Genomic DNA, 11,845 nt, shown 5'->3' with positions numbered 1-11,845 from the left:
CCCTGGGCAGGGACCGGGACCCGCGGGGCTCGGGTGGGATTCATGCTGGGGCACCCACACCTGGTCAGAACCACAGAGGGACCAGCAAGACAAGTGAAGTGGGGGCCCTGGAGACTGTTGCTGTGTGACCCTGGGCAAGTGTCTTAACCTTTCTGGGCCTGTAGCTAGTTTTTTAAGGAGCCTCCATAGAGTTCTCTATAATGGTTGTACAATTTACATTCTGTGGATTGTCTTTTCATTTTGTTTATGGTTTCCTTTGCTGTGCAAAAGCTTGTAAGTTTAATTAGATCCCATTTGTTTATTTTTTTTTTTTTTTAATTTCTGTTGTTCTAGAAGGTGGATCAAAAAATATCTTGCTGTGATTTATGTCAAAAAGTGTTCTGCCTATGTTTTCCTTTAAGAATTTTATAGTGTCCAACCTTACATTAGTAATCCAATTTGAGTTTATCTTTGTGTATGGTGTTAGGGAGTGTTCTAATTTCATTCTTTTACATGTAGCTGTTCAGTTTTCCCAGCACCACTTATTGAAGAGACTGCCCTCTCTCCATTGTATATTCTTGCTTCCTTTATCGTAGATTAGATGACCACAGATGCGTGGGTTTATCTCTGGGCTTTCTATCGTGTTCTATGGATCTATATTTCTGTTTTGTGCCAGTACTGTATTGTCTAGATTAGTGTAACTTTATCATAGTCTGAAGTCAGTTTTGTGCCCATACCGTATTGTCTAGATTAGTGTAACTTTGTCATAGTCTGAAGTCAGGGAACCTGATTTCCTCCAGCTTTGTTTTTCTTTCTCAAGATTGCTTTGGCTATTCGAGGTCTTTGGGGAACACAGAGAATTTTTAGGGCAGTGAAACTATTCTGTAAGATACTGTAATGGGGGGTACGTGTCATATATTTTTTGGGAATTCCCTGGCAATCCAGTGATTGGGACATCACTCTTTCACTGCCGAGGGCCCCGGTTTGATCCCTGTTTGGAGAACTAAGATCCTGCAAGCTGCATGACGTGGTCCAAAAAAAAAAATATATATATATATATATATAAAAAGATCATCCCATAATTATAAAAGGATCTGCCTCAGGTGGCTTCTGAGAGAAACACTGATTGCTTTTCTGCTTTCCCTGCAGCTTCCTGTGGACCTGGTTGCCCTGGGTTTCCAGCTCTGTGTCTTACCATCTTTTCTCCTGTTCTCTTTGCCTTTGAGAGCTTAATACCTTTAAAAAAAAGTCCCTTCACTGTCTTTCTAGTGCAAATTGAAGAAAGGCTGAAAATAAATGTGTGTGTTTATCTACCACATTTGGTTAGTCGCCCAGTTGTGTCTGGGTGTTATGCGGCCCCATAGACTGTAGCTCACCAGGCTCTGTCCGTGAAATACTCCAGGCAAGAATGCTGGAGTGGGTAGCCATTCCCTTCTCCAGGGGATCTTCCTGACCCAAGGATCAAACCTGGGACTTCCTGCGTTGCAGGCAGAGTCTTTGCCATCTGAGCCACCAGGGAAGCCCCTACCATATTTATGTGAACCAAAATAGGACTTTCTAAAGGTTACCTTCTCTGACACCCCTAAGTATGCCTCAGGTGTGTACCCTCAAAGGAACCAGCTCCATGATTAGAACTCACTTCATTCCCACCATTTCTTAAGGACCAGCTATGCACCAGACACATTGAAGATGTGAATTCTAAACTTCGCAACTCAGGAGTTCTCTGGCGGCCTAATGGTTAAGATTTGGTGCTTTCACTGGCTTGGCCAGTTTCAACCCCTGGTCAAGGAACTAAGATCCTGCAAATTTTTTTTTCAGATAGGCAAAGGCTCAAATATTTTATTTCCTCTTGCACCTCTTCTTATAAAGCAGTGGAAGGCTCTACCAAAATAAGTGAATAAACCAAGAAAACAGAAGATATTGCATCCAAGAAATGGGAAATCCAGCCCAGGAGGGAAGAAGAGGGACTCCTCAGGGCGATGGTGCCAGCTGGCCCTGGAGTGGTGGCCACGCAGCAGAGGGACTCCCAGCTGCAGGAGAGTCTCCTCCAGAAAGAATCTGATAGGGTTTTCAATGGCTCTACGCATCTTGGCAGGAGATTTTAGAGGGCTGAGAGAGTTTGGGGTTAACCTAGTGTGAAAACCTAACAAACAGTCATAGAAGACAGTTGTTTTCTGTAGGGAAAATTGGTCATGGGAAGGAAAAGTTTCTGTATCCACCCATCTGTGTCTGTGACTAGTGTTTACCTAAGTCCCAGCACTGTCAGCCTGGAGTCTGATCACAATGAAGCCGTTGATGTGTGGGAAGAGTGGAGAGCCAGTAGGGGTGGGTTCAGCCTCCCCTTCCTTGATGGGAAGTCAATGGATATCACCCCAAACTGAAAAATTGACAAGTAGCAACATAAGCATGTCAACTAGAAATATGCAGTCAACACCAAAAACTTCATCATAAAGAGTTAAAGTGCTTCTGGGGAGAGAGAGGTGGAGAAATTCCTGGAGCTTTTTAAGGCTTTGAAAGTATTTGACTCTTTATGTATACATGTGTGTTAGTCGCTCAATCGTGTCCAACTCTTTGTGACCCCATGAACTGTAGCCCACCAGGCTCCTCTGTCCATGGGATTTCCCAGCCAAGAATACTGGGGTAGGTTGCTATTTCCTTCTCTGGGGGATCTTCCCCACCCAGGGATCGAACCCAGGTCTCTCACATTGCAGGCAGAGTCTTTACCCTCTGAGCCACCAGGGAAGCCCCGTTATGTATATATGTAAACTTAACTAAAAGTTTTTTAAACCATTTTTTACAGTAATATTCTGGATTACTGGCCTGGTCTATGAGTTTTTTTAACTGTGGTAAAATACACATAACAGGCAGGTGGGATGAACTGGGAGATCGGGGTTGACATATACACTATACACTGCTATGTATGAAATCAAAAACTGAGACCCTACTGTGCAGCACAGGGAACTCTACTCAGTGCTCTGTGCTGACCTAAATGGGGAGGAAATCCAAATCAGAGGAGATATATGTATGTGTATAGCTGACTCACTTTGCTGTACAGCAGAAATTAACACCACATTGAAAAGCAGCTGTACTCCGGTAAAAATTAATTTAAAAATTAAAAAAATAAAATACACATAACATTTACCTTCTTAACCATTTTTGAGTCCAATTCAGTGACGTTAATAGATTCATGTTGTTGTAGTACAATAGATCTCTTTTATCTTGTGAAACTGAAACTCATTCCCATTAAACAATAACCCCATTTCCCCTTCCACCCAGCTCCTGGCAACCCCCATTCAAGCCATTTTTTAAGGATAACATTTATTGAGCTCTTGTATGTACCAGACACTGCACAAACAGTACTTAATCCTCACCAGAGCCCTTTTGACAGATGAAGCAGGGCTAAAGCTCAGAGAGGTTAGGTAACTGGCCCAAGCTCACACAGCTTGTAAGTGGCAGCGTTTGAATACAAGTCTGTCTTTCTGACTCCAGAGCTCTCGCCCAGGACAGCCTGGGGAAGCGCTGGTTATACCCGTATCCCTCCCTGCTGTCCTTGAGCTCCCTCCATCTCTCCTAAACCTTGCATACTGGAAGGAAGGGGTGGGATGAGCCTGGGTGCCTGGGTACCTGTGCCATCTCTGCTCTTCCCACTGCATCCTCTGGACCCGAGTCTCTCTGTGTGCCAACAGGTTGGCGGGACGAAGACTGGCGTGGTGCGGTATGTGGGGGAGACAGACTTTGCCAAGGGCGAGTGGTGTGGCGTGGAACTGGACGAGCCCCTTGGGAAGAACGATGGGGCGGTGGCGGGCACCAGGTATGGTGGGCTTCCCCTGGGCAGGAGAAGAGGGGCGTCCTCTTCTAGGATGGGTGCAGGGGACGGGTTGGGGCATCTAAGGATGCCAGTGTTGAGCATCTGGTGTCTGTGCCTGATACCATGTATAGGTGCTGCCATAGCAGCTCATGGAAACAGGTGGTGGGACTGTCACTCCCATTTCACAGATGAGATAACCAAGGCCAGAGAGGTCATTTCTCAAGATCACGCAGAGTCACGAGCAAGTGCTAGGAGAGTCATCTGTCCCTGTGTCCCTTTCCCCATGCCACCTTGGCTAAGTGCAGTGGGAGTACCAGAAAAGGAGAGGCAGTGGTCCCTGCCTTCTGGGAGGTGCCCTGGGGGACGCAGGAAATAATCAGTGCTTGGTGCTCTACAGTCAAGGTTAGGCTCACAGCTAGGTCCCAGGTTTCTCAGCATCTCTCATGAAAGGGAATTGACTGTCAGGAATTCTCGATCGACAGGGTCTAAGGCTGTTCCTGGGCCCATTGGGGATGGGAAGGGTGATGTGATGAGTGAGCAGTGTCAGGGATGTGGGGCTAAGGGGAGGTGGCCCGCGAGCCTGTTTTTATCCCTGGGCTGGATTCTGTGCTCCAAGTGAGGCTGGGACAGCTCTGAGAAGGAAGGTCTGCTAGGCTGGGGGTCAGCCTGAACAAAGACCTGAATGCAGGAAGTGGTGGGATGGTGTGGCAGTTTCATGGTGAGCCGGAAACTGTGCAGGACTAGTTCCCGGTCCCGTGTGGAATCCGCTGCCAGAGAGGTTTTGAGACAAGATGCTCCAGTTTCAATGACAACATTTGCCTTCCTGTTTTCAAGGCGAATGTTTCTCTCAACTTACTCTTGCATTCAGAATTCAGAGGAAGGTTGGTCAGCATCCCCCACCTGACCCCTAAGGTGCTTCCTTCCCATTTCTGCTTCTCCATGCAGGGAGCTCCATGGGCAGAGAGCCTTGGCTCTGGGGGTGGTCCAGGGGCAGCCGTGAAAATAAGGCTGCAGATGTGGCTGGGGGCCTCTGGTGTGTGAGTGGAGCCAAAACATTGAGGACTTTGGCGTCCACTGGATCCACTCTCAACTTTGCCATTTAACCAGCTGTGTGACTTTGGCAAGTTCCTTAACCTCTTTGAGCCCACGTCTCATTTGTGAAAACTGGATTACAATAGAGTGGTTGGGGGATTGAAATGAGCATTTATGAAAAGGGACTGACATAGAGCAGGGGTTCATTGATTGTTATTCCCCCATTCCCCAGAAATATGTCCAATGGCTGTGCAGAATAGCATACCCTGCTCACCTCTGTTCCTTTTCTGGGAGTCCTGTCTATTGATCTTAGGGTACGGGTGATGGGTCCCCAAGGAGGAACCTCTCTGTCTTTGCTGGGCTCTGAAAAGGTGGGGAAGGCAGGCCAGGCTCCAGGCTGTGGGGCAGTAATGGCAGTGTGGTCTCTCCTGCCCCTCCAGGTACTTCCAGTGCCCACCCAAGTTTGGTCTCTTTGCACCCATCCACAAGGTGATCCGCATCGGCTTCCCGTCCACCAGCCCAGCCAAGGCCAAGAAGACCAAGCGTATGGCCATGGGTGTGTCGGCGCTGACCCACAGTCCCAGCAGCTCCTCCATCAGCTCTGTCAGCTCCGTGGCCTCCTCCGTGGGTGGCCGGCCCAGCCGCAGTGGCCTGGTGAGGATGGCGGACTGGGGAGGGCTACCCTGGTGTGTATATGGGGATGTGGAGGGTGGGGCCGTAGAGATTCAGGTGTCCTCTGACTTGCTCTGGCTCCAGGCATCTGTCAGTTTTGAGGTGTTTTTTTTTTTTTCTTTAAATATTTAATAGAAGTTTCTACAAAACAACATGGAAACTTGGTAACTTAGGCTCTTAAACTGAAATATACATTTCAGGTGCTAAGGTAGAAGTTTGGAGTTTTTGAACAAAGATGAAAATGTAAGGATTTCCCTGGTGGACCAGTGGTTAAGAATCTGCCTGCCAATGCAGGGGACGTGGGTTCAATCCTTGGTCTGGGAACTAAGATCCCACAGGTCACAGGGCAATTAAATCCGTGAGCCATAACCACTGAGCCCACAGGCCACAGCTAGAGAGTAGCCCCCGACTCACCACAACTAGAGAAAGCCCGCGTGCAGCAACCAAGTGTCCAGGTGCCACAACCAGCACCACCAACAAAGAAATAATTTTTAAAAAGAAAGTGTACACTTTTGTAACAGAGAAATTGACCCGTTTACATTTATTGTTATTTTTCTATTACTGAGGTGTCACTAGTCTAAAACCCTTTCTTAGGAATTAAAGAAGGTCATACAAATGCAGAGCAGGTAATACGGGTGGAGGGCAAGCAGTTTAGGAAGGCCGATACCTCACCTGGGGTGAGGAGAGAAGGTGAGGTTGCCGTGCAGAGCTCTGTCTACACGGGCTTCCTCCTAGTCCAGGAGAAGGTGGCCCAGGTGAGGAACCCCGCCATGAGGTGGGGAGGACCCCCAGGGGCTGTAACTTGCCTGGGAGCGGGGAGTTCCCTGGATCTCAAACGTCACGATTCCTTCCACATAAGTAGGCAGAGTGTCTAGGGCCCTGGGAAGGGGAGGAGCTGGACCCTAGAGTCCAGGCACTTGGGCCCCATGCCCCCGCAACCTGTGGGGTAACTGGGGATTGTCTGGATGGAGCTCCACACCCCTGAGTCCCGCCTGCTCCGGCGCCTCCCTGCAGCTCACCGAGACCTCCTCGCGCTACGCCCGCAAGATCTCGGGCACCACGGCCTTGCAGGAGGCGCTGAAGGAGAAGCAGCAGCACATAGAGCAGCTGCTGGCTGAACGGGACCTGGAGCGGGCTGAGGTGGCCAAGGCCACGAGCCACATCTGCGAGGTGGAGAAGGAGATCGCCCTGCTCAAGGCACAGCACGAGCAGGTGTGTGGGTGGGCTTGGGCGGTGGGGTCCCCAGCGGGGTACCAGCGGCCTCCTCGGGCCAGCCTTGTCCATCCCTCATGCTTAGAGAGAACTTGGGGTATGCAAAAGACACTGAGATGCGGTTTACCAACCTCCCCTGTCCTCCTGGTGATTTTCCTTCCAGTGGCAGGCCCACATTCCTCCAGAACCTGGGTACAGACTTCGTATCCTGCTTTTCCTTACTTCCCATAGTGTGAGCAGGGCTTCCCTGGTGGCTCAGACGGTAAAGAATCCGCCTGCAATGTGGGAGACCGGGGATCGATCCCAGGCTCAGCAAGATCCCCTGGAGAAGGGCATGGCAACCCACTCCAGTATTCTTGCCTGGAGAATCCCAAGGCCAGAGGAGCCTGGCGGGCTACAGTCCGTGGAGTCGCAAAGAGTCGGACCCGACTGAAGCGACTGACACACACAGCCCGAGCATGATTTCTAGGTCATGGAAAAGTCTTCCCTGTTTGAATGGCTGCATTGCCATCTATCACAGGCTGTGTCCTTACCCACGTGGCCTGTTCCCTGCTGGTGTTCACGTGGTTTTCCAGTTCCTCACTTTTTCTAAATAATTTCTAATACTAAATTTTTTTGGAGGTACAGATGTCCACATTTCAGATCACGTTTCTGAGCAGATTCCTGGGCTGGGTTTCAGGGAAGGAAGGCGTCACCCATCACCTCGATTCTGCCGCAGTCACGTGTCTCTTCTTCCCTGGCGCTTGTCCCCTACCTGGGAGCTCCCTCCTGGGCCCCTGTCCCCATTTGGAGCCCGGCTCCCTCTTCCCTTGGGCTCTGGAATTATTAAGGCCAAGCTCACGTATGTGCTGTGACAGGGGCATTCACAAGACAGAAGGTCTTATAGGCCCTCAAGGGCGGAGGGAGGGGGCAGGTGGACCTGAGATTCCTGCTGGGTGAGGCTGGCCCTCTTCCCTCACATCTAGACCCACAGTTCCTGCCTGAATGGGCTGGAGGGGGAGTAAGGATGGCTGGGATCCCAGGCCTGCCTCCTCGCATCTCCCCTGCCGCTCCCCATCCCTCCCCACCCCGACTCCCAGTCCTCCGGGAAGAGGCCGACCCTGTCCGGGCCCTCCGCTCGGGGCCCAGTATGTTGCAGAAGCAGAAGAAAAGCTGCAGCGGGCCCGGCTCCTGGTGGAAAGCGTGAGGAAAGAGAAGGTGGACCTGTCCAACCAGCTGGAGGAGGAGAGGAGGTGCGTGCCGCCCCGGGCCCCGTCCCGGGGGGACACTCCCAGAGCCTCGCTGAGGATGGCTCGGGACCAGCAGGCGCAAACCCCGCCTCCCCACCGTGTACTGGCTGTGTCCCCTGGGCTGGTGACACGAGCCCTGCAAGCCTCAGTCCTCCCATCTGCAAAGTGGGGTGATGACCCCCACCTCTGCAGGCTGTTGGGAGGACTTGCAAGATAAGCCCAGTGACGCGCCCGACAACAGCGCTGAGCAACTGGGAGACACCATGTCTGTCACTGCTTTCCTTCCTGACGTGGGGTTCACTGTTCCTGCCCTGCCTGGCTTGTGCAGCATCATGAGGATGCCCAGGGAGGGCAGTTGGGGGGGACCTCTCACTAGGAAGACGTGTACCCCACGTGCCCACGCTGTGACCCAGTTCAGCACAGGGACTACCCGCCTCTGCTCTAGGCAGGTCCTCCCAGTGGAGCGTGCAGCCTGTGTCCTGAAGCTTCATTTCCATTTCACGTGTCAGGAAACTGAGGCTCAGAAGCAGCAGGAAAAGGCCACTGGAAACACCTTGCCCCTGGGGGTCAGCCCCCGGGCTAGGCGCTTCACCTGCACCGTCTCTCTGTCTTACTATTAACCCAGGGAGGTATTGCCCCCAGCTCACAGATGAGAAAACTGAGGCTCAGAGCAGGGAAGGGACTCGCTGAGGTCACTAGTCTTGTTAGTGGTGCCGCTGGCTCTTTGTGACCTGCCAGGGTGGTGAGTGGGGTTTGTGTTCCCTCCGTGTGGGGTCTCTGGGCTGACTTGGTCCTGGAGCACCTGGCGGGGTTCAGAGCCCACAAGGGCCAGGGTTTCCTTTGGCCCAGGAGCCTCTCTTTGTCTCCGAGCTGCTGACATACAGATTTCTGCAGCTGCTTCTGCTCCCCCTGTGCAGTAGGCAGCCCCCAGCCCCAGCCCCCCACCTCCCCCAACTTGGGTCTGCTCTTGGGCTTTCAGCCCAGGCATGTGCTCTAGGGGCTGTTGTTACTGTCTGACTGCGGGAGAGGAGGGCTTATTTATATCTGCCTGAGACCGACGGCAGGGCCCACACAACTGGTTCCCATGGCAACGCGCCTGATGCCAACAAACAAAAGCAGATCCCTGAGACATCGTGGGAGTTGCATTCAGGAAGTCCTGGGTACAAGGGCCAGCATTGCCCGGCGCTTGCTGTGTGACCTTGGGCAGGTCACTGGCCCTTTCTGGGCCTCAGTTTCATCCTCTGTGTGCTGAGAGCCGTCAGGAGGCCCCAGGAGCAGCCGCTTTGTGACCTGTAACGTGCCTGTGTCTCTCCCCAGTGCTCTCTCGGGGGTGAGTGGGTGGGTGAGTGTACTTGAGGGTGGGCCCCACACCTGCAGCAGGGCACTGGGGGCCCTCCACATCAGGGAGCAGCCCAAGTGGTGGGGGCTGGCACCCTGGGCCCTGATTCTGAGCGGAGGGAGTGAGTGAGGATGGGGTCAGCAGGGGAAGAAGCCCACCCTCTGTCTTTCCCCATAGACTGTTTCATGCAGCCTATCTGCTCCCTGCTATGATGAAAACAGAGCTGATTCTGCTTCATTTACTATCCATTCTATCATTTATTCTGTCCATTCTATCATTTATTCTATCATTTATTCCCACAACCACCCTAGAGGGGCAAGATGCTGCATTAAACACAACTATTTTGCAGGAGAATAAAGGATTTATTACTTGCAGCAAGTAAGGAGAACACCGGGGATCTTTTCCTTAAGCAATGTCTTCTTTTTTAGAGAAGTCCATGTTCTCTGGGTAGAGCTTGGACCAGGAAGTTGGTAGGGCTGGGGGTTTCCAGGAGGCTCCGCCCCCACCAGCCATGAGGCTCCGCCCCCACCAGCCATGAGGCTCTGGGACAGTACCTTCTGGGTACTCTGAATGTGGACTCACAGCTTCTGGTGGCCTTGGCTCTCTCTGCCATTGCTGACTTGGCAAAGGCCACCCCCCTGGGTAGGAGTCACTTATGGGCTTCCCTGATGGCTCAGCGGGTAAAGAATCCACCTGCAATGCAGGAAACACGGGTTCAATGCCTGAGTCAGGAAGATCCCCTGGAGGAGGAAATGACAACCCACCCCAGTATTCTTGCCTGGAGAATCCCATGGACAGAGGAGCCTGGTGGGCTATAGTCCAGGGGGTCGCAAAGAGTCAGACACGACTGAGCAGGAGCACGGACGGACCCCTGTGGGTGAAGCCTGCTCAGCCCCCTCTCCCCCCCTGCAGGAAGGTGGAGGACCTGCAATTCCGAGTGGAAGAGGAGTCCATCACCAAGGGAGACCTGGAGGTAATGGTCAAAGGCCCCCAAATTTCCCTCTAGGCTTGCACCCCAGGCTTAGCCCTCAAAGGGAAAATCATCATGAGGTCCAGGCAGCAACTCTGAGCCATGTGGGAGGGGGCCATGGGGACCGTGAGGTAGACAAACTGGGGAAGAGTCAAAGGTCATACCCTGAGAGCATGGGGAGGGGCCCGTCACGAGAGACCCGGGCATCAGAAGTCGAGTGGCTCAGCTCCAGGAGCCCCAGAGGGGCCACGCTTCCTGGTCAGCAGCTGGGTGGGATGGACCCAGGGAATCCACAGAGCTTGGCCTGAGGGCATGGTGGCTGGGCTCCCTGTCCCTTCTTTCTTGGCAGTATCCCTAAAGGTGTTCCCTGGGCCCTCCGTTCATCTTGAACTCCAGCTAAAACTTTGGCTGGGAATAGTTTGTGTTTGAGTCACAGAATTTATAGATGGGAAAACAGGCTCAGAAAGGCAGAAGGGACTCACCCAGTCGTGGCGCACCTCAGCAGCCACTGGGACCAGGACCCAGGACTCCTGACTCCCTAGTGTAGCCCATAAGGATGGCCAGTGATAGCACCTCTTCAAGTCACACCACCTGGCCAAGGGGTCTGGGCACCAGTGGAATTTCACTCCCCCTCTTCAATCCCACTCACCCTTTCTGAGCTGAGGGATGGAAGACACTCACATCAATTAATAAAGCACCTAAGGACCCCTGCCACCCAAGACAGACACCAGCCCTCCTCACCAAACCGTCTGGAGTCTACAGGGCTCACTAGGCTGCTCACAGTTGGGTGGGTAGGAATGCCTTTCTTCCATGACGCTCCCTGCTCCCTGGGAGGTGACAGAAAATGTGGACTCCCGGAGCCATCAGATGAGGCAGAGGGCAGTCAGCTCAGTCCCTCTCCACATTCCAGTCCTGACCCTAACTGGTCTTGGGCAGCCATTTCCTCTCCCTGGACCTCCATTTGCTCCTCTGTTAAATGAGGAGGTTGAACCAGGTCAGTGATTTCCCAGCTTAAGAATTCATCACCCAGTAGGTGTGTTCAGACCCAGAACTCTGGACCCAAGTGCCCATACAGTAAGTCTGGGTGGGATCCAAGGGTGTGCATTTCTAATGAGTTGCCAGGTGATGCTGACCTGGGAACCACACTTTGGGAATCACTGCACTGGATCATTTCTGAGCTCTGATGGGAAACTACGGTTTCTGATTTTGTAAAAGAGCCGTGTCAAAACCCCTCTGACTTCCAGCGTTCAGCAAAATTGTACAAATGGCTATCCTATCCCTGAATGACCCTGGCTGGGGAGGGATATGTGTGATCTAGGGTCACTGACGGCTGCCCCTGTTGGGACGGGTTTTGCTGCCTGAGCTTAAAGGATGGCTACTGGGGCACAACCTGGTGTCGGAACCCCAGCCTGGCGTCCGGTGTTCCAATATAAGTTTCTCGCTTAGCCAAGGGGCCAGTTATGTGGTTGACATTTAGCAAGCTCTTCTGTGGGGTGGCTGCGAAGGGTTTTGGGGTGGAGGTCACTCCCGGGAAAAGCACCTGTGATTGCAAAGACATCTGGTAACTGCTAACTTCAGTCATCAAAGAGTAGGGGGTGGGCGGG

At 52.4% G+C, this 11,845-nt stretch overlaps 1 protein-coding gene across 1 annotated transcript in view; it reads left to right on the top strand.

The window, feature by feature from the left end:
• CLIP2 (CAP-GLY domain containing linker protein 2) overlaps positions 1-11,845 on the top strand; it is a 75,691-nt gene that overhangs the window by 39,708 nt on the left and 24,138 nt on the right. Inside the window, exons 5-9 of the mRNA XM_010854345.1 lie at positions 3,664-3,790; positions 5,260-5,473; positions 6,506-6,703; positions 7,832-7,935; positions 10,184-10,244. Of these exons, the coding sequence (XP_010852647.1) occupies positions 3,664-3,790; positions 5,260-5,473; positions 6,506-6,703; positions 7,832-7,935; positions 10,184-10,244 (704 nt within the window). The remainder of the gene's footprint in view (positions 1-3,663; positions 3,791-5,259; positions 5,474-6,505; positions 6,704-7,831; positions 7,936-10,183; positions 10,245-11,845) is intronic.

This window comes from Bison bison, unplaced genomic scaffold (assembly GCF_000754665.1).
Source record: "Bison bison bison isolate TAMUID 2011002044 unplaced genomic scaffold, Bison_UMD1.0 scf7180017864340, whole genome shotgun sequence".
Classification (NCBI taxonomy): domain Eukaryota; kingdom Metazoa; phylum Chordata; class Mammalia; order Artiodactyla; family Bovidae; genus Bison; species Bison bison.
The sequence above is the reverse complement of the archived record's forward strand: the minus strand, read 5'-3'. Positions and strand labels throughout refer to the sequence as shown.